The sequence below is a fragment of the Haemaphysalis longicornis genome, unplaced genomic scaffold, assembly GCF_048455015.1.
Source record: "Haemaphysalis longicornis isolate Haplotype H1 unplaced genomic scaffold, Haemaphysalis longicornis Haplotype H1 scaffold_4, whole genome shotgun sequence".
NCBI lineage: Eukaryota > Metazoa > Arthropoda > Arachnida > Ixodida > Ixodidae > Haemaphysalis > Haemaphysalis longicornis.
Genome location: NW_027526361.1, coordinates 101,675,458 through 101,697,266, shown reverse-complemented (window position 1 = coordinate 101,697,266; position 21,809 = coordinate 101,675,458). Strand labels below are relative to the sequence as shown.

The following is a 21,809-nucleotide window of genomic DNA, read 5'->3' as shown; positions in this document are numbered from 1 at the left end:
TTGCCGTTTTGTTACGTGTCTGATCAGTGACAAAATGCCGCGACCGTCAGAAGCGTGAAATCTGTTTTGCGATTCCGAAATTAGTGGCCGTAAAACAGTGTTCGGGCGAACTAAGAGGCCGCTCGCCTTCCTTGTTTGCTCTCACTTTACTTAATTACGCTCTTGCAGCATACATTCCCAGTTCGCGAGTTCCATGCAGCCGACACGGCGGAGGGCTGGACGGCAAATCGTGGGGGGGAGGGGGGGGAGGAGGAGGGAGCTTTGAATGCACAGAGAGAAAATTCAGCGAATTTCTAATAATATCTGACAATAATCTGGCGAAGTGTGAAGATGGGGGGGGGGGGGACAATTAAACTAGAGGACGCCAATTCTCTGTTCTTGCCTCGCTGTCTCACTCCATTTGAAGTCAAAACTGGAGTGTCGGCGTTCAGATTCGACGACCCCTGCACTAGGAAACTAACACAGTCAGTGGTGATCGTATATAAATATTCGGGGCCCCGCGCCGTGCATGCGGCTGTGTTATGTTATGCTGTGTTATGTGATGTTATAGAAGTACACATCTCTGCAAGCAGCGGGCGTGTGATTTGGTGCGTATTTTGCGTCCTTTAATAGCGCGTAATTTGTTTATTTAATTGACGCTATTGCCCCACCTACTCGCTAGTATACATGTACCCTGCCGTTCGTAAATCGTGCTGCGTAAAACGTTACGCAAGAATCATTTAGTTTGCGAAAATACGAAACAAAATTTCCACGCGTTTCAAAGGCGGTGCCAAGCCAGCAGTGTCAGCTGAGTCGGCTGCGCAATTCTTGCGTTCGCTTGCATGCTCCCGATGAAGCAGCCTTTTGCAGTTACCTCAGGATGTAAGATGAGCAGCATTCCGTGTTTATGCTACTCGTGAACTTTCCTTTGTCGACCGCACGCAACAAGAAAAAACTGTAACTGTCGTCAAACAGTTAAACCACCCGACTTGGCGATACTGTCCCACGCCGCGACCACCGTGACAGCTCGCTCAAAAGAAAGCCGACAAATCGGCTTCTTTTACCGGATATTATTTTGTTTAGCCTCTGCAGCTACTTTAAGGGCTATTTCATACAGTGTGCAGTCATTTAAACACACCACAAAGCGCCACAACCAACTTTCACTCTGGCTTGTAATTGAAAACACATGGAGGGCGGCGAGGGTCGTCTGCTTTTGTACTACCCAGAGGCGTCGGCCGCTAGGGGCGCTGAATGTCGCCAAAACTCCAGCGATTGCCATAGAACGCGACTATAACACTTGATGTATGCAAAGTGAAATTTAATGCCAAAATATAGGTGGCTAAACATTAACGCTACTCAAATGACCATAGGGTGAACCTGCGCCCCGGGGACTGAAACGGGTAGGCTGGTTGGGCTATGCGACCGTTAGCTCGAAGCTGCTCAACTGTTGCCGTGACTACAGTCGTTCGTACAACACAGCCTGGGATTTCAAAAACAATAATTTTAGCATTAAAACAGCAAAAAAAAAAAAACGTCACAATTGCGGAGCAATAAAATTTGATAAGAGTTTTAGCAGTCCGTCTGTTCCGTCGTGTACGTAGTTAACGTGCTGACCGGGACTAAGGTGGCTAGAATTCTAGCCACCTTACCGGGACTCGTCTGGGCACTTGGGCATTCGTAGCCGTAGGGGGATTAGTTGCCCGCGCCTCCTCGCCCTTCCGCGCGCGCAGGCGCAGACCGGTCCCGTCAACCCGGTAACAAAGTAACCAACAGAACAGACGGACTGCTAAAACTCTCTAATGTTAACGGCAGTTTTGTTGTCAGTGTTGCGTGCAGGCGCAACACAATATCATCAGTTAGGAAAAAGGTAGTGCAGTTAGTACTTTGTGATACTCTTAAAAATTCTTTCAGGTAAGGCTGTTTAAGTGTTCTGTGTATTCAAAACTGATTGAAATGTGCACTTGACCCTGAAAATTACTGAAATAATGATTTTTTAAGCTCACAAGACGATGTATTAAATGTCCCTAACTGCTCCAAATCAAGATTCTTCTGCTCCAAAATCGAAATTTTGCTGCTCCGAAAACTGCTCCCAAATCTGTTTGGGCTGTCTCACCCCTGATATTAAATAATAGGTAGTTTACATGCCCGAAAATGAGAGAATAGGAAGATCTCACTATCCAGAAGTAAGGGTGTTGATCTTGCACCTCGCTTTGAATCTCAGTGTCACCCAAAATCACTGGCTGGTGTCGAGGTCGAAAGCTGTAACAGGGATGAGAGATTGCGGCAAGTTGGAGAGAACGGTAGCGCCACCAGCACTGCGTCGTGCTGACACTGTTTTCACGTACCATCCTTTTATGAAGGCTGAAGGAACTTTTGCGGTATTGAAATATAAGGACTTTACCGTCTACCCTTAAAAAGAGGAAGCACGGTACTAGCTGGTAAGCGTGAAACCTTTGGTTTCCTCTCTCTGAGCTTCAAGTGGCAGGCCACCGTGGTTGCACCAGAAATTGATGCTTGAAGGCATTTTTCTGTTCAAAGGCTTGAGTGCCCCTTGCCTCAAGACAGTTGAGCGGAGCCCACTCTGGGGTGAAGGTAGTTGGCTAGCACCATCTGGTCTGGTCTCCAAACTCTGCTGTAAATACTCTACACTTGTTGATAGCTGGACGTGATTACGGCCTAGCATCGATGAGGACTTGCCAGCTCTCGAGCAACAAGATCACGGCCCACGCCTGTTGCATTTTAATTCAACGGATGTACAGAAATTCTTGTTGCATCTTAACTCGACGGGTATACCCCACCACTGTCATGTCCTACTCTCCCCACCCCTTGAGCAGTGGGCGTCTGCACTGACCAGTTCGGCGCCGGAGTGTAAACTTGCCCTGGTGCAACGAGCTACACAGATGCAGCGCAGGCCGGCGGCCTCCTGGACACAGGAGGCTGACCACACAATAGTTCCCCTACTCCTCATTCAATAAAGAACGTTTTTCACCACCACTACTTCCTACTGCTGGGACAGTTAACTATTCAGCGTTCGATCTCACGTTCTACACTTTAGTTTTTCCTTAACATGCGTAATCAATTCCATTCCAAAATCTTTGGAAGCCCGCACGGCCTACACACTTACAGTGTGCCAGGCACCTGGAAAGAATACGGAATTGTTCGCTCTTTAAAGGTTGGATCGCTTATCCAGGCTGTTAAACAGGATCCACATGAGCCTACTTTCGTTTTATGGGCCTGTTTTTTTCTCCACACACGCTTACACTTGATTGCCGGCACACAAGATATAAACAAACCTCTCGGTTGAGAGTTATTGGTTAGTGGCTCCACTGTTTGATTTTCTGCTTCGACCCCAGGAAAAGAAAAGTGCCGAGCGAAGATGGCGAGAGGAAAGCCAGCTCTCAAGATGACGTTGATTGAGCTGTGGTATGACTTCCCCCCGGAGAAAAGTGAAAGCACGCTGCCGTAGCTCGCGTCAGGGATTCCTGGTGAATGAAGACCTGTACTATAACTCAAGTATTTTAGTGGGTTTGGGTTTAAATTCACTAGAGTAATCGTGATCCTAGCTCTTGTTTGGTGCAGTCGATGCCACGCATGCTCCCGTGCGCACGGGAGGATCTCAATTGTCTCCGCAGTGTCTGGGGCATGCATGGCGGCTATGTAAACGATGTTGGCTGCCCTCCAAGGGTATTGTGGGGTATATGTGGGGTTCCTCGGGGGCCTTAGCCAGTCCTGGCGTAAGCCACCACGCTTGCTCCCGGCGTGTCAACCACGCGGGCTCCCATGGCTACGGCAGCCCAGCGAGGCTCGCCGATACGAGAACACAGTAGACAGTAGTGCCGAAGCACGGCCGTTTATTTGGGGAATCCCAAAGCATGCGAGCACAAGGCTCGACGGCGTTCACGAATCACGCCGTCCGGGTCGTGACCGCGAATGGGAGGCAGGCACTCCCGGCGCGCGACAAACAAAGCTCCCACCTGAGACACAAGTATCCATCATGTTCCGCCGATCTCGCCCCGACCGGGTCTCCGACGAGACTCCCGACTCCCGTGCGCGCACGCTCGCGCCGCCCGCGCCCGCGCGCCTATCCCCGCACACATCGGTGGCGCCATCTCTCGGGGGACGCCGACGAACCAGCGGAGCGCCGGACCGGTTTCAGCGCACAAGCGTCTCTCCCGAAGCGCGCGCTGGCTCGGGATCGCAGGTCGCGGTTCTCCACGATTCCCACAGTATCAAGATGCTTGCAGACACAAATTTCCACACTGACACATTTTAGGCGCAGCTTTTGTTTATAACAATCGCTCGAGTTTGTGCCGACCCGCGCGAGGACTTTGTTTCAGTTAATTTGCTTATTTTTGTGCAACGTTGGGCGTGGCTTTTACAGGGTACACTTCGATGTGAGGATGTGAGGGGGCCGAATCTCGGAGAATTCACTGAATATATATATATATATGTATATGTATCTTTAGCAGGTCACTCATTAACGGGGCCTCTAGTAATTTGTGGATCATGAATTACAGTTCACCGGCTCACCCATTCACCTCATTATTTGGCATGCTCACCAGTAACACTACTGTGACAGACACTCAGGTAAAACATACATACCAAAATGTTTTTTCGGCTGGGGCTGTTCGCTCATGCATGGTCTTTATTTGGTTGTAGGCTGTGACAGGAGGGCTACACACTAAGGAGCAAGGATTTCGGCAACTTCTCTCCCGGCAGACACAGGTAGAGCCCTGATGACACATAGTGGAACTTGGGTTCTTTGGAGCTGTACCAAAGGCCGTGAACTGACAAAGCCTGGAGGAACTAGATTGCCGGATTGTGGCCTCAGTATGGCGGCAGCTGGACGGCCATGTTGTTGAAGAAAGGAGTTCGAAGCCGACGTAAAGAAAGAAAAATGAAGAAATCTCACACTAAGGTGTAAGATTTGAAGGTAGCGAAGCTGTACGCAACAACTTATCCTCCTCTTTTTCTCCTCATGGCGTTGTTTAAGCCTCGCCACTGTACGAGCGACCACAGCTAGATGTATGAGTGACCACAGTTTCCCGCCATCGGGCCACTTTTCCGTGCCGGGCGCCGGAGGAAAGGGGTGTGGTGTTGCCTCTAGCTCTCATGGTCAAAACTGGTCGCCCCACGAAGACTGCCCGAGGTAGCGTGTGCAACTTTTCTCTACAATATCTGTTTTACATCGCACTGAATTGCTTGCCACTACGAACATCGCATTCGAGAGTTCCTCCTCTTCCTTCTCTCCTTTCTCAGACGATCGAGGCTGCCCACTTGGTACGTCCTCTTCACCTAGGCCATTTCTGTATATCTGTAGAATTAAAATGCAACATCCTCCCCGCCCCGCAGATTAATGAAGTAAACTAGTCACCCTTGAATACTGGAACCTCAAGGTCCTATGAGCGTGTATCCGTAAGACCGCGCAGGCTCTGACCACAATATACATTGAAGCCGTTCCTGTCAAATCCGCCGAAGCAAACAGATGGCTAGAGTGCGGGTGGCGTTTTCGTCGAAATGGGCCAAGCATGGTGGTGCTTGCAATCATTGCCGCAGCTCGTGGAACGCTCTCTCTTGCTCGTCATTCCAAAGGCACGCGACATTGTCCCATGTAAGGTGGGTCAGATGAGCTGCAATGCGGGCGAAGTTTTTTATAATTCATCGGTAAATACGAGCATATATAGCCCCAAAAAGTGACTAACAGCTTTCTTGTTGGTAGGCGTGGGGAACTTGGCGACTGCTTCAACCTTAGCGGCATCGGGTTGAACTCCAGCACTGCTGACCATATGGCCGAGAAACACGAGTTCCCTGTGCCCAAAATGTCACTTCTCAGGCTTTAGTGTAAGTACGGCGGATCGTATCGCCTCGAGGACGGACGTGGTACGTTCGAGGCGTTCTTAAAACGTGCTGGAAATTTAAACGCGATTATGTCGTCTAGATACACCAAAGACGTTCGCCACTTTAGGCCCGACAGCACGTCCACTAGTCTAAAAAGTGGCTGGGGCGCAACACAACCCGAACAGCGACACTTTAAATTCGTAAAGTCTTCCAGGCGTCACAAAAGCGGTTTTCTCGATCGCAGTCCCGTTCGTCGACCTCGATCTGTCAATGCCCCCTTTTTAAGCTGAGGTAAGTAATTCTGGACACTAGATTACGCGGGTTCATAGGGCATGGGTCCACAACCCGGTAGGCTGCCGAGTGCAAAGGTCGTATGGTGCGAGGCAGAAGTCCGAGTCCGAGAAGTCCGAGCTAAGCCGTGAATACTGTGTCAAATTTAACACAGTATGCATGGCTTAGTGCGCTTTTACAACAGGCGGCCTGGATGAGTACTGTGGACTGTGGACCAGCGTCAATTCAAAAAGATTCGTTACCCAAATTGCTACGCAGTTGTGACTGAGACGTGAAGCAGTCTTAAGCTGAGTGCTGCATAACGACGCGCGAAACAATTGCCATGCGAGGGCAAAGCAGCAACGTTCAGATAATAACTACACTGCTGCGCTTTGGTGCACGCGGCCGCTGATGGTTGCCCGACATGAAGAGGAAAGCCTCATATTCGGGTTCGTCGCCTAGCCAATCACAGCCGTATCCTGTAAAATGGGGTGGAATATGGTAGCCGGCACTTATTTGTGTATTGTCACTGTCATGGAATCGCATGAAACCGTCTCAAATCGTCCCCGCAACAGTGCACGCACATTCAGTGTCATTGCGCGTGATTACGGCTCGTCACGAAATCGTATTGTGATACTCCGTTCCGCAGGCAGCCCACGGCAGAGTACGAGCGGACGGACGAAACAGTGGGCGGGGCTGTTTCGGCGTCTAGCTCCCGAAAGCTCGCTTCACCCCATGCATGTAGGCGTAAGGTGAAGAAACCTTCGACGGAGTACGAAAGTTACGCTGGAACGTAAGTACAGGGGGGGGGGTACAAGCTATCTTGCTCCGTGGTACAAGCCATGCAGGTGCGACTTGTGGCATTACATGAGCCCTTGTGCAAGAGAATATGAGCGGACGTTACACCGGACAAATTATGTCCGACAGGCGATTTTTCGAATCAGTGCATATTGGTACGTGCGACTTGTAGCATTACTTGAGCCCTTGTGCAAAGAGAATATGAGCGGAAGTTACATCGAACAAATTATGTCCAACTGGCAATTTTTCGAATCAGTGCACATTTTAAATCAATAGCGCGCATACTGCGAAACAAAAACGACAAAAAAATCAGGCGTATGAACAGCCTGACAAAAACGTTGCGTATGGTCTGTGTACCCGTCATCACAACTGTTTCTACTCCACTCTCCGCCTCCTACCAGCTCGATAAAAAAAGACAGAGGACATTGACGGTTCAGCAGCTTAAGATGTGGCAGCGACAGCGTACGGTATGGTGGTGTTGATGCGAGAGTTTTAGTGTTTCGAAGTGTACATTCGGGGCCGACTCTTGGCCGCGTGGTGCCATTCATCGTTTGGCAGGCGAAGCTTGCGGTGGTGACCGGGCAGCGGGAGGTGAGGACAATAACATGCACGTTCGTACAGTTAAACTCTATTTACTGGGTATAATTTTTATCCAGGACCCAGTTCGTCTCTGTTCATAATAATATAGCCTTCCATTAGATTTTAAAATCCCAGCGTAGATTTAGGCCACCTTAATTTGGAGAAGTAATGTTTTAGCCGGAAGCAGTGCCGGCGGGACAGGCCTGCGCTTTGTAGTAATGGGGTCATTTCAGGCACCGACGAGGAGAGAATCAACTCCGCTGTGAACGCGTGGCGCTGGCTGTAATCGCGTGTCTTTCCTTTATTCTCCGCCGTAGTATCATTGTCGGCAATCCAACCATTACACCTTCTCATTTTCATACTCCAGTTGCCGCTCTGCCCGATTCCATCTGAAGGCGCCGCGATCGCTCGCTTCTGTCTGCCGCCTTCATAGTTTCCGGTTTGAAATGATCACGTCTTTTCGCGGGCGTTTGGAGAGCCCGGTTGACAATCACGGCAACTACGTACGGCTAGCGCCCGCGGAAAATCGCTCAATGAGCCTAGTAACGCTCTCGCGTTAAAAAAAAAGTTCGGCCAAATGGGGTGGTACACACATCGATCCTGATCAGCTAAATGAGGGAATTATGAAGGAGAGGGTTTCGGGTTTTTTATTCAGATACCCTAAAGGCCCCGAAGGGCATTACATAGGGGGGGGGGGGGGTGAACAATGTGTGGGATACATTTCAATTCAAGAACAAACAGTCAAGAGCGGGGATGTAACACGAAAAGGTAGAAAAGAAAAAAAAACAGTACATGGAAAATAAATACAAAGCAAGCGCACATAATACATGGTTCATGGCGGCTCTGATAATTTTAGCTATCTATACATAAAAAGCGCTTCAAACGGCTTACAAAGAAATCGTGATTATGAATTGTGGCAATATCTTCTGGTAATCGATTCCAATGAAAGATGGCCAAGAACAACGGGGATGTACGAAGAAGATTAGTACGGGCAAACAAGGGGAGGACTTTGAAAGGGTGATCTAGACGTGGAAAAATGCGATAGGCAGGTTTGATATGCGATATGGGCAGGTTTGATATGCGTTTGGTGGGTTAAAGAAAATAAAAATAAAAACACACGTCACAGCAGCCATGTATACTTTTTTCCGCTGTTAATTGAATTTCGCGGCATATGATGTGCGTCTGCTAGCTCAGAAGCTGGCTTCTGTTTGTTAGACGCGTCTCGTAACCATTTCTGTTTCTTTTTGTAGCGTGAGCTACACTGACCGATGTTGAGCAGTTCGCGTGGCTCCTGGAGAGCCGTGCTGCGCATGCGCGAGGAGCAGTGACGTCACACGGCGCACAGAACGTTGCTCGCTGCCCGGCGTCTCTCCCAAACCCCACGCGCCCAGCGTCTTCGCCGACCTTCGTTCCGCACGTGGTGGCCCGGTCCACTTGATTATGCGAGGGGTGGCCGGGTGTGGAACCGATGGCTCGTGCGTCGGAGCAACACCGGCGTGCGCCTGTGGAACCAGCTTAGCTCTGGCGCGATTGGTGACGCTGCGTCGGAGCCGCTTGATAAATATACATGTGTCACATAAGGCATATACCGTGTGTGTGTCATTGAAGCAGTAGTCAGCATGATTATCAGGCTAATCCTAGACCACCAGGAAAGCTGAGAATAACCAACTGAACCTTAGCTCATGCTACGTATATCTTGGCATAGCCGAGCTAGGTCGCTTCTAATGTTACCGGTGCTGATGCGGCGCCAACAAAATTAATTGCTGAATATTTCGAACATCGTGCGCATTTAACGGCTTTTGTGGAATATTATTTCACCTAATAGTGTGCCTGGTTCGAAATTTGTAACCTAAACGTACGTGTGCCGCCAAACCATTAAGTAATGAGTTAATTATTAAATTCCGTCTATTCGCTCATCTATAGCGTTCTTACTGTCGCGCCATCCTCGGATCGACTCCCCAAGCCTGCCGTCGGCCGGCTGTTCCCCACCCCTCTCATCGCCTGGAAAGATCCCGGCAATGCTGGAAACGACCCGAAAACGACCCATGCTGCTGCTAAAACGTGAGCCACTTTGGGCGACTTCATGGCCACCAAAACCCCCGCCGGCGAAGGCCGCCTTCGGCGACAAAGGCGTCGCGTGGCGCCACCCTTATCAGCAGCAGGCTGGCCGTCCATGTGTTCTTCGCCGGAGTGCCGCGCATCGTTGACCGAGACGCCGTTGTTCACGAGCCACCCGACGCCGGATTGTCAGATGTCTTCCCGACGCTCTCACCGGAGTCAACCCAATCCGAGGTGACTTTTTGCTAGTTCCTATTTGATTTACCCGCTCCAAGTCGCAGCGGCGCTGGGCAAGCAAAACACCCTTCCCCCTCTCACTGTTTTTTCCCACATTACCTCTTCCCGGCGCGACTTCAGGCGCGCATGCGCGACAACGGGATAACGGTCGCCGCAGCCATAGAGTTTCTCAATAGAGTTATTGAGAAACTCTATGGCCGCAGCTGCCGGAGCAACAGCGGCGGCGGTGCGCGAGAGAAGTCGCTGGGCTCGCGTGCGCGTCGTAGCATAGTAGAAATATTGCGACAGCGTACTCAAGACCTCAGAAGAGCGGTTGTATGCCCCATGCACAGTGACGAAGCGCAGCAAGAAGTGATTTTGCTTCGTGTTAGCAAAAAGTCAGACACTTCTTCGCGAAGCGTGAATTTAATATGAACGATAGCGCTGGTGTCGTGCAAAGAGCTGTACAACTACGTGTACCGTGTTCGATGTCAACTTAAAGGAGTCATGAAGAGAAAACACAAGTTTGGTTCATTCAAAAGATTGCCTCGTTAGAATCATACTGACACCACTTTTAACGAAAAATTCGCTCAAATAAGCTACATAATTAGGAAAAGAGGGAATGGCCATGCGACCCACTAGCTCATTTCCCGCAACAGAACCTATGATGTCATTTGAGCCAGTTCTGCGATTGGCGGAGGCCGGCGAAAGTAAACGCAAATTAGGCAGAGCTTACAAGCTTGCCGAACGAGCGATTTGCGCTTAAATTTAGGGCACATTCTTTTTAAAGCCGTAAGAATGGTTGTAAGTGTAAGTTACGAAAGCACATGTAAACATAGAAGTACCGCTTCATACTGCTGTTGTTGGTACTGCGCGCACTATGCTCGTTTAGCTGCACAGAACTGCGGGGCTTTGGGGTTGTCTCAGACGACACTGGCCGATTGATTGACGCGACGGTGTCTTAAGTGAACATATTTGTCGAGCGAGCACTATGTTTCACAAAGCGATTTTCTCCCAGAACGAAAAGAAAAGGCAGAAAACGACACGCCACGGTATGGTGGCGCCATCTGGGTTCAGTAACGTAAACAAACGCGCGAGTACCTCAGTGCAAGCTCCAACGTACAGGGTGGAGACACCCTTTGAACGGTCGCGTGCCGCTGCAGTTGGGTCAACGTGCACAACGCGTTGTTCTAGTTTCCCACGAGACCCAGCAACGCGAAACAGATAAGATGATTCAAACTTCGCCAGTTAACCCCGTTGCTGCGATAATTTTAGCGCGGTTTTGATACAATGACTTGTTTCGGCAGCGAGCGAGTGGATCAAAATGGCGGCGCCAGCGCATACGTGTCTCCACCCTGTACGACGGATGCGTGAATCAAGGGACCCTAGCCTGCAGAGCGCTCGGGTCATGGAGGAAAGAAAAGGTTAGGAGAGGCCCTGACGTCACATTTGTGAACATGGAGGAAGAAAAAGTTAGGAGACGGCGCCACCGGAGAAACGTGAAGCCTATGCATAAAAAGTAAAATCGAAGTCGGCCCAGGCGTCACTGCACCACGTGACCCCACCGCACCGCCTCTGTATGGGCCGCCGCGCTCTTCAATTTCGTCTGCTCGAAACTGCTCTGCGGCCCGTTGTCGCGAAGCCTGCTATATGTTGGTTTTTTTTTCCACGGCTTTTGTCTTCCGCACGTACGCGGCACTCCTGCCCGCACACGGGCATGAGATCGCCGAGCAGACAAATGCAGGAAGGACGGGGAACAGCTACCGCCAACGAAACACGAGAGATGCCCCGGAGTCGGAGACCGCCGGAGACCGCTAGGTGGTGCGCCGGCCCACCCGACCTTGGAGGGCCGACTGCGGCGGCTTGAGAAAGGGAAACGGCGGAGGGAGCGGCTTCAACGGACCTGGGCTTGCGAAGGCTAGCTGCGTGACGTCATGCCGTCTCCTAACTTTTTTTTTCCTCCATGTTTGTGAAGCCGAGTGCCGTTATGACTTGAGCCCACGGAGCCCAGCACTCTATCCCATCATCCTTTGCTGTCTCCGGTTTGATTTGACTAACATGGCGTCGCCCTGCCCTCCCGCTTCGAAGCGAAAAGAGCTTTGTCGCTAATTCCTCGGTGCGATATCATGTTCTAAGCTGTTGATTTCGCCTTCAGTTTGCCCATTCTAACCCTCACCCAAAGTTTCAATCGAAAAACGGCCTTCGTTTTTGAGATAGAAGGACGATTTTTTCAGCTCTTAAGTAGCGTTTATCGTCGTCATAGCAACAGGCTCGCGGGATGGCGAACGCAGACGACGGGAGCATTGTTTGGGGTCGTACAGCACTGCGGTCTTTGCGCGCTACGTCTCAGCAGCGATAAATTTCACTTCACTTCACAACGAAGAAACACAAAGTGAGCAAAGAACGAACTGTGGCTCTCGCCAACGCTGAACGAAGGGGATTTTCCCGGCAGGTCGCCGGCGGCGGCAGCGGCTCGCTCCGCGGATCTCGATTAATCTCGACGCGACGTAAGAGCCGCTGCGGCAGGGGTACGAGTTAAGGCCGCCTCCGACGGCGGAGTTTTCAAACTGGCCTAATCCCCCCCCCCATTTTGCGCCTCCTCTCAGTGTTGCCATGACAATTAGTACGCCTCCAAGCTCATGATGGCGGCGACGTTGCTATGGCAATTACAACTCACTTTTGCCCGCCCAGGCTCGCCAGGGGAGGATTTGGCGCTACGACCACAATTAGCCGGGACGCTGGGTTGAAGGATAAGATGCCGCCGACTGGTCAACCTGACCTCCTGTGCGAGAGGGAAACGCGCCCTCTCTGTGTGAGAGTGTGGGCGTCAGTTCTAGCGCCATGGATTTTTGTTATTGGTCCGCTCCTGACCAGAGCGGGTAGGATGGATCCAACGTGTTTATTTAATCTCGCGCGCGTAGGAGCGCACTGCTCGTTAACTGAGACCGAGATGTGAATTACTGTATCAAGTTCTTTTCTTTCTTCATCAGCTTGGTCCTCGTGACTGCCCCGGCACGACACCAGCCACGGTCCCCTTCGGCCACACTACCCCGATTCGCAACATTGTCTGTTTCGAAGTTTGTAATCCAAACGTTTGTCGTAGCGACTGCGCTGGTTTGCAAGCGTAGCGAGGCAGCGACATACCAAGCGCTTTAAAAAGTTGTCCGTTTTATTTGCCCAAACTTGGCCGCCGCAGTTGTAAACAAGTAAGCCACATTGTCCATGGGCTCAAGAAAAATGACATAACTTCCTCCACACTTTTCGCAATGCATTGGGATGCTAGGGGCCTCTCATGAGTATTCTTTCCTCCATGGCTCGGGTCCTGTGATGTCATTTGGGACCACGAAAACGCACGATTGAGCGGGAAAATCAAACTTTTTACCTAAATTGATTAATTTCTCAGTGAATAAAGCATCGTTTGCATTCGGACAAGCGCTGGGGGCACTATAAAACACGAAATCTTTCGAATAAGACAAACTTGCATTTTGTCTTCATGGCTCCTTTAAGCTATGCCGCGTCGTAAATCAGTGCTTATCACGGCACGTTGCGTTTGTGCTCGGTCGTTTTTTCGTAACATGAATAAAGTGTTGAAGTGCGATTTAGGCTGCCGTCTCACTGTCCGAGCAGCGCACGTACGCCTGCGTGGCTGCGCGCCGGTCTCGGCGAGGCCTGGCGGGCGGCGCGAAGGGCGCAGGGCCAGCAGCAGAGCGATGGCGCGGCGGGAAGAAGCGAGGGGAGGAAAGCATCAGCATCCCCCCCCCCCCCCCCCCCCCCCAATTTTGCGCCTCCTCTCAGTGTTGCCATGACAATTAGTACGCCTCCAAGCTCATGATGGCGGCGACGTTGCTATGGCAATTACAACTCACTTTTGCCCGCCCAGGCTCGCCAGGGGAGGATTTGGCGCTACGACCACAATTAGCCGGGACGCTGGGTTGAAGGATAAGATGCCGCCGACTGGTCAACCTGACCTCCTGTGCGAGAGGGAAACGTGCCCTCTCTGTGTGAGAGTGTGGGCGTCAGTTCCAGCGCCATGGATTTTTGTTATTGGTCCGCTCCTGACCAGAGCGGGTAGGATGGATCCAACGTGTTTATTTAATCTCGCGCGCGTAGGAGCGCACTGCTCGTTAACTGAGATCGAGATGTGAATTACTGTATCAAGTTCTTTTCTTTCTTCATCAGCTTGGTCCTCGTGACTGCCCCGGCACGACACCAGCCACGGTCCCCTTCGGCCACACTACCCCGATTCGCAACATTGTCTGTTTCGAAGTTTGTAATCCAAACATGAGCCGAGAAACCTTTAAATAACGAGTTAGTTATTAAATTCCAGCTAGTCATTCACTCTATCGTCCGTACCAACCCCTCTAGCGGCTGCCTCTTCTCTTTTGCTAGCGTTATTTCTCGCTGTTTTCGTCATACCCCAACTGGTCCTGCTTTAAGGCCAAAACCTTAAGTGCCCCAGTTAAATTCACGAGAACAAGATCATGTGACCCTCCAGATATCGGTAGCCTGAAGATCGATGATCGATGAGACGATGGCTCGTGGTCGACGGCACGTGGCAAACGATCAGCTACTCCAAGCAAACGAAAAATGTACAATATGTACTTTCTTTACCTTACGTATTTACAACTCTCAAGGCTCGTGATCGCATACAAGAGGTCGGGCAAGGCCCGCATCAAGCGGGGCCTCCAAGACATCAAACTTCTCTGTTTTACCACCAAAACCCCACCCACAACAGGGACGTCACAATTTGAGAGTGAGAATGGCTCATTGATTAGCCCACACATGGGTGCACTGATTGGCCACCGTGACAAACAAAGCTAGCTGGGTTCAAAATCGTCACGTGACCCACCTCTCTCTCTCTCTCTCTCATACAGAAACCCGAAGGTTCCGCAATATACTAATACAACACACATGAAAATCACCATATGCATAGCCAAGCCTAACGTTGGCAATCGGTTGTCGGGCGGCTCGTGTTGAAGTGTTGTCCATACTGTGCGGGCCTATAATTGTGCCCCACGCCGCCAATATTTCTTTCCTTTGTAAACGCGTGGAGCGCCTAACAAAGCCTGGTCGCCTACCCATTGACGCACCCCAGCCGCCGAGTCGCCAGGGTCAGACGTGTGACAAACGGAAACTTCGCCCAGTAGCTTTGATCAGTGCAACTGCATGTCGTAGACAGAACGTCTGGTGCCCTCTTCCTATGTTTGACGCCTTGACTGACTTCCAGCTCCCGTCCGGATCGGGCATTCGCATGGCGGTAATCGCGGTCGTTAAAATGTTAACGGTCCCCCTCCTCCAGTTCTCCAAACGAACGAAAGGAAATCCTCCTTCGAAAGCTGACATCGTTGTCAACTGTTTTGGGATGACCGACGCATTTGTATTAAGTCCTGTCCTGCCCCGCTCGCGGCGAACAAAACGGAAGCTTCCGCGGTTCTTCCCCACGCCCCTCGCGCCAAGTCAGCTCGGCCAGCAGGAAAACAAACACAATACAGGTAAATACGCTATACCCACCGAACGATACCTAGTTGCCGGGCAGTATTAAGTGAGGGGCGCAAACTTAAAGGGACACTGAAGTGAAATTGTCAAGCTCCCGTTTTTGCTTGCACTGCGTAGACTGGCTCAAATGAACACACTTTTCATAGTTTATCCGGGCGATAAGGTGGTATTTATTTTATAAAGCCTGAAAGAAGAAAAACTACTATGCGCGGTCTGCGGCGCCCGCACCAACTAAAGGCTGTGACGTCAGGAGGAGGTGCGCCGTGATTGGACGATGTCCATAATTAGCATTTAAACAAGTTTCGGTTTCGGTTCTGTAAAGCAACATGCTTGACATCCGACGTTGTCTTTGGATGGGCATTCTCGATATCTCTATAACCGTCGTATCGCGCTTCTGCCATGTTGTCGCCTGTAAAACGCCTAAGATAAGCCTCCCAGGATGGCAATAACTAGCCGAGGCCTACGCAGTGTATGAACGCCCTCCGCGTCACCGCCGACGCTCAAAATCCATGCGCTTTTCCCTTATATTTGAAGCTTGACTCACTCATGGCTGTATCGTAAAAAGCGTGTTCGCACCAGGCCAAGGGTCTGCTGCTTCTGGCCTGTGCCCACTGCCCGCAAGCAGTCGCCCTTATGGCATCAGCATGCCAACGAGAACTCCTTAGCGCGTCAATGTCAGTCTGCGCGTGTTCTGCGAACTCGCTCGTGGAGCGGTGAACGTTACGGCCCAAAAAAGGTGAACTGAGTATAGAGAATATCGGCCGAAAACGAAAAAAATCAACCTGCAAAAAAAAAAAAAAAAGGATGTGCCCTCGGGGATTCGAACTTGTGACTTGCAAAATATTACGGGCCAGCCCTGTCGCCGTTGGAAATGTGAGGTATATAAGGTATAACCAGTTTACACTTTTATTTAGTTTTAGTATTTCAAGCAGCTTAGGTGACTCGTTGTATAGCGCTCGTGCAGTAAGCGTCCCCCAAATTTCCACAATATCTCACGTCTAGCGCTGCATTTCTTAGACGGATGAGCGTTCGCAGATGTGTGGTCATGCTGCTGACCGCTGTGCTTGTTCACCCAGAGCAAAAAAGTACTTCCTGCACCATATTTTTGCGCTGTACGGTATAAGTTTTATTATAAGCTTTATAAGGGTTTATTTCCTTAGTACCTATATTGACTTCGCTGACTCTCCTCCCACCTTCAAGTTGCCCTACTAGCGTACCAGTCAGCGAAGCGTCGCATGTGCGCTTGTGCAGCACTTGAGTGGAGCGACCTAGACTTGGAGCTTGATACAGTGTACAAACTAACAAAGTAAAGAAAGGCACATTCTTCCATTCACAGACGTGTCGTGGCTTAGCTTCAGCTGAGCGAACGAATTGCGACGACCCGTTGGCGCCCGGCCGACTAAACGCTGCGCCGCTGGGCCGACTGACTCTGTCGGACGGTCGGCGGGCCGTGCAGTAGCGCAGTCAAGCCAAGTCATTTCCTCCTGACGTCACACGAAAACTCAACAGAAAATGGGTGAGGACGCAGAGAGCAGGACAGAATTTTTGAATTGATTTTTTTCTACTAAATAAATTCGCGTAAACACACTTAGAGTGGTCGAAACATGGCCTATGGGCAATTTGCGCTAGCAATCCCGCAATGTTTACAAATCACTTGTGTCCCTTTAACGGCCCCATTCTGCGGAAAAGTGCCGTTGTTGTACGACCAAGAAAATGGCAGCCATTGTAGTGTGTGAATAAATGAGTAAACAACATGGCCGTGATGCAGTGGGATTCGAACCTGGGTCTCCGCGGCGGCCGCCCGATGCTCTGCCGGCTGTACCATTCCAGCACATTTTTTTTATTACATGGTAATCATACAAATTTTATCCCTTTAAGCGGTGACCTGGGTGACCAGCCAGAGCTGATATCCCGAGCGCAACTGGCCGCACGTGTCCGGGGCCTCCTGGACTGAGGACGCCCCCCGCAAGAGAGGAACGGCACACTTATCACCAGTTGTCTTCGCGGGAATGATGTCAGTAGGAATTAATGTATAATTTATGGCATGTACTATCAATGGGGTACTCAAAACAATTTGAAGCTCACACTAACGCGTAAGACTTGAAAGTGAAGCTGTGCGCATATTTCACGACCACCATGAAGGTTTAACTGCATGATTGCTGCCGATTTGCTTCTTCTTTGCTGCCGCAACGACCTTTACTCTATCCTTGTTGTAGGTTTGATCTCCCTTCATTTTTTAGGAAGTGATAATCATTGAACATCACCTTAGAGGGGCCTACGCTTTCACACGCCTTTCGCGTTCCGAGCAAGTGTTGCCACGAGTACGGCGAACACTGGAGTGTTTGTCGTTTCTAACAAATGCTGCCACGATTACGGCGAACGCTGTAGCTTTTTTGGCCAATCTTGGCCAATGTCCCTTAGTGGGTATGCTTGGCTTGACAAACTTGGGCCGGTGGCGCTGGGCGGTCGTCGCGAGGCACGCACACACAAGCGCTCGGCATTTTGTTGGTTTTGTTAACTGCCGGGAGGTCGCCCGAGGCCCGCGCTCAGGAATTTTGGCATTTTAAACTGCGGACACGAAAAATTATGATTTTCTTAACAGCTTGGCTCTTAATAATGTAAGATACTTTCGTGGGCAAGAATCTTCGTCGAGCTGAAGCTGTAGCTGTTCCGATACATGCGAAACCAGGAACCACTGCAGTTGTGAAATATTTTACTATTCACTTTGCCCGAGTTAACTTCTCAAATATTCGAAGCGACAAGCCTTGCAAACACTTAGTTCAGCTTTGAAATTGTCTGTATTGTAGAGTGGGGTGCGATTCTTTTGAGAAACCATAACTACAATTATAAAGTGCATTTGCGCTTCGTGTCAAAATGCGGCTGATTTCCCACGTGTTTAATCAGTTTTTTTCGGGGGCAGGGGGGGGGGGGGGTGGCTACTCATTCAGCATGCGACATCCTTCCACATTTTCAAGCAGTTACACGTGCAATTGCGCTTCACATGTCAGGCGGGTTCGGAGTGCTGTCGTGGTGACCCCCAGATGCTTTCAGAGGCCCAGCGCCACCACGAAGTCGGCGGCCGAGTTGCACTGCTGCAGGCGCCTCTGCCATCCGAGCAGCTCGGCGAACACGGATCGCTCGTTGCGCGCCCTGGGCTCGGGCACCTCGGAGCGAAGCTTGAGCACCACGCTGTCCATCACGGCGCCCAGCCACATCACGTTGCCGTAGAACTGCGGCGGGTCCCCGGCTCCTGACAGGCCGCTGCGTCGCCACGTGCATGGGTCATCAGCAGAGATCTGCCCTCGCATACCGTGTAGATATAGGGTTCAGTATGTCCCACCCCTAGAGTTTCACACTACTATAAATGTTTGAAACTCTATGCGTCCTGCCATATTCGGAGTGGAGGATTAATTGCACCACCATTGCCGGCAATGGTGGTGCCCTCAGGCACGCTTGACAGTGGGGCTATTCGGTTAACAGTCCCGGACTTGCCGCAGACTCTCAGAGGAGCAGTGATGCAGGTGTTCTCTGGCAAGGAAGGCAAAAACCCTATCGTCTCTCGCTGCCATTGCAGAGAAGGAACGGCATGCACGCTACAGCTGCTCGCACGGTGTGAACGGCCAGCTAACACCCACCTGCAGTTCGAGGCCGGGCTCCCGAAGGTACTGTCGTAATACGACGAGGTGTCGTCCTCTTTTTCATCTGTGCCGAAATGAGTGACAAAAAAATTGTTACAAAACGGAAGGCCTAGTATGCTGCAACTTGTCAGAAATTAATTAATTAACGCATTAAATCACAGGGTGATGCCGATATCTAGGGTTGTTTGCAAGCGAAAGCCAGTTAACTGGCAAAAACCAAGGTTATTTCTTTTTTGAACTACTCAGAGAAAAGGCTGGATAGACGAAAACCTCAATCTCAACAACATATCCCATTCGTGCCGTCAGTCCGCTATGGGCCCCTATTGGCCTCGATGACATACCGTGGCGCCACCTACGAGTGACGTCACTTGTAGGACGCCGAATCGTGTTGTCGTCTGCTACAACACATTTCCCGTGCGTATGCGGAAGCGTGTTTTCTTGTTGTGGCCACCGTCTCGCCCACTCCTTGTGGATTGGATGCAAATTGCCAAAAAAGTTGTCTGTAAACCGAATAATTCAGGCCAGCTATCAGCGACTCGCTTGTTCCCGGCGATACCGCCGCGTTTAGGTAGTTGCTACCATCGCGACCCACAACTCTTACATATGCAGCCAGCTAACGCCAAGGACGATGCAGCTGATGCCGAGAAAAGTACGCTGTAAATTCATTATGAAATACTTGTGACGGTACATGTGTGTGCAAGGAAACACCTTGTAACAGCGACGGAAACGCGTCGCTCACTTACGACCTCACCGCGCGAACTGCTCGTATTGCCTGGTAAATTAATGACTACGTGAGAACGGTGATCAGATTGCTTCGCCGCACATGCTTTTTTAAAAGTATTGTTATGGTCTGCAGTTTGGCTTAATCAGTGCCTATTTCCCCTACGATGTTTTTATAGTCATGCCCGGATTTGAATAACGATCACTGCCGTAGCCTGTACTCTGCACGGATGATGTTTACTTTTGGCGACAACTTGTCCGCAATGTATGAACGGTATGAACGCGAGTTTTTAACGCCTTCGAGCGGGTTTGTACAAGGCTATATTTAGTTTTCATTAGGTGCTCGACGTGGTCATTTATAATTGCAGCGTGTTTTGTATGTTTACAGTGAGCCGGCCTTTCTCAAGCATCAATTTCGAAACTCACGACTGCTCACAGAGGGCGAGGCTGCGTATGAGGCGAAACACGTCGTTAATGATTTCGGGTAATGGGAGATTTAGAATAGGAGAACCGAGCGTTGGGGGCCCCCAAGGAGCTAAAGGAACCCAAATGCAACACGCGCGTGCGCGACGGGAGGGCCTTCCCCAACAGCCCGCAGCCGGCTTCGGATGCACGTAATCGGATGTTGGGAACTTTAGGCTTGGCGTCGCAGCAGATATTTAATCGCCGTTAGAGTTGCGAGTGACAGTCCCTAACAGAACGTTTCACCGCGCTGGGAACTCTGTGAGCGCGGTGATTTCCGTTGAAGCGATCGACGATCAAGATACCTGCACGGCCTCGTCCGATTCTTACCCGCAAGCATAGCCATCCTTCGACCGCTCGCCGCACCGTGCGTGAACGGGCGGCGCTGCCGGGACCGACCTCCGCAGCCGGTCGGCGTAAATCGCGGCAGATATTTGAGCATCGCTTTGAAAACCACAGCTGATGACACTACCTATCAGAATTTTCCATCACACTAACATCCACTTTCACCAATCTGGAACCTATTTTCCACGACTTGTGTGATTTTAAAAAGCGGCGACAAGTTGTTGCTGCGGCGATCTGCGTCGGTTCGAGTCGCACCGTCGGCCGTGCGGGCAGGCACGGCGGGTGCGTGTGCTTCTGCGAGCAGTTAACGCTTCACGATTTCCTGCTTTATACATTTCTTGCAAACAAGGGAAATCTAGAAACTTAACTCGGCGATCGTCATAGTCCACCTTGTTGATCGGGGAAACAAGCCGCTGATTACGCTTCGGTCGCATACGTAATACACCACCACGCTCATGGTGTTTGCGGATAATCAACCACAGTTGATACGGTTATGAAGTCCCCATGAGGCGGAACTGGCGGAACTGCGCTTGACGCACTGAGAATTAACTTCAAACTAAGGAAATTAACACGAAAATACTTTTAGAACGCGCTTCTAAGCGAAGTGTCACGCGCTGCAAACCAACTACGCAGCAAGATAGGAACGGTGATCGCGGTGATCCTACAAGTGACGTAAAAACGATCGCAGCGCCGGCCTCTCCAGTGGTGGGCCTCGCGGCCAATACTCGAGCTTGACGGGGGCGGGTTGAGTTAACGGGGTGTACAAGCGACTTCGATCTCCCGCGTATACGAATTCCATCCAAACAAAGACTGGAAGTGAGAGGTGGGCAGGTGCAGACCGAAGGTCTTGCGAGGTGACCTATTCAGCTTCCCACGGTCCGTCGGCTCAGCCCGACGAATGGGCCGAACGGATCGAACGGACTCTCCCCGTCGGCCTTTCGACTGAACCCCTCCGCTTATACATGGGTGAGTTGAGTCGACAAACCTGTTTGTCTCAACGGAACCCTCCCTCGTCGAGTACGTGTATTACCCTAGTTACACGGGCGCAGTTAACCACGGTTAATTAAACCGCGGTTAGACAAACCGCAGTTTGCTGCGTCACACGACAGACGAAACTGCGGTCAGCCCGCTAACCATGGTTAACGCAAACTGAGCTTGGCCACCTCAGTTCGGCCACACTAACCGCAGTTGCCGCAGCCGCAGTGTTCAAAATCGCACAAGTCAGTTCGGACGCAAGTGGCGGCACATCAGCGGAGGCGAAAAAAAGGCACCTGGCGTTCGAACGAAACGAAGGCCCTGAAATAGCGGGCGCCCCAAAGCTGCCCCCAAGAGGCGCTTGCGTTCTTTGCGTCGCTCTCCCAGTCAGCGCGACTGCCCGTGAGCAGCGGCTCGTTTCCCAAACCACCCGAT

The 21,809-nt window shown here is 50.9% G+C and overlaps 1 protein-coding gene across 1 annotated transcript in view; it reads right to left on the bottom strand.

Annotated features, from left to right (window-relative positions):
- Positions 1-18,173: 18,173 nt before the first annotated feature.
- The window catches only part of LOC144179888 (uncharacterized), a 29,389-nt gene continuing 25,753 nt past the window's right edge, over positions 18,174-21,809 (bottom strand). Inside the window, exons 10-11 of the mRNA XM_077708312.1 lie at positions 18,870-18,936; positions 18,174-18,495 (exon numbers count right to left, since the gene is read on the bottom strand). Of these exons, the coding sequence (XP_077564438.1) occupies positions 18,282-18,495; positions 18,870-18,936 (281 nt within the window). The 3' untranslated portion in view covers positions 18,174-18,281. The remainder of the gene's footprint in view (positions 18,496-18,869; positions 18,937-21,809) is intronic.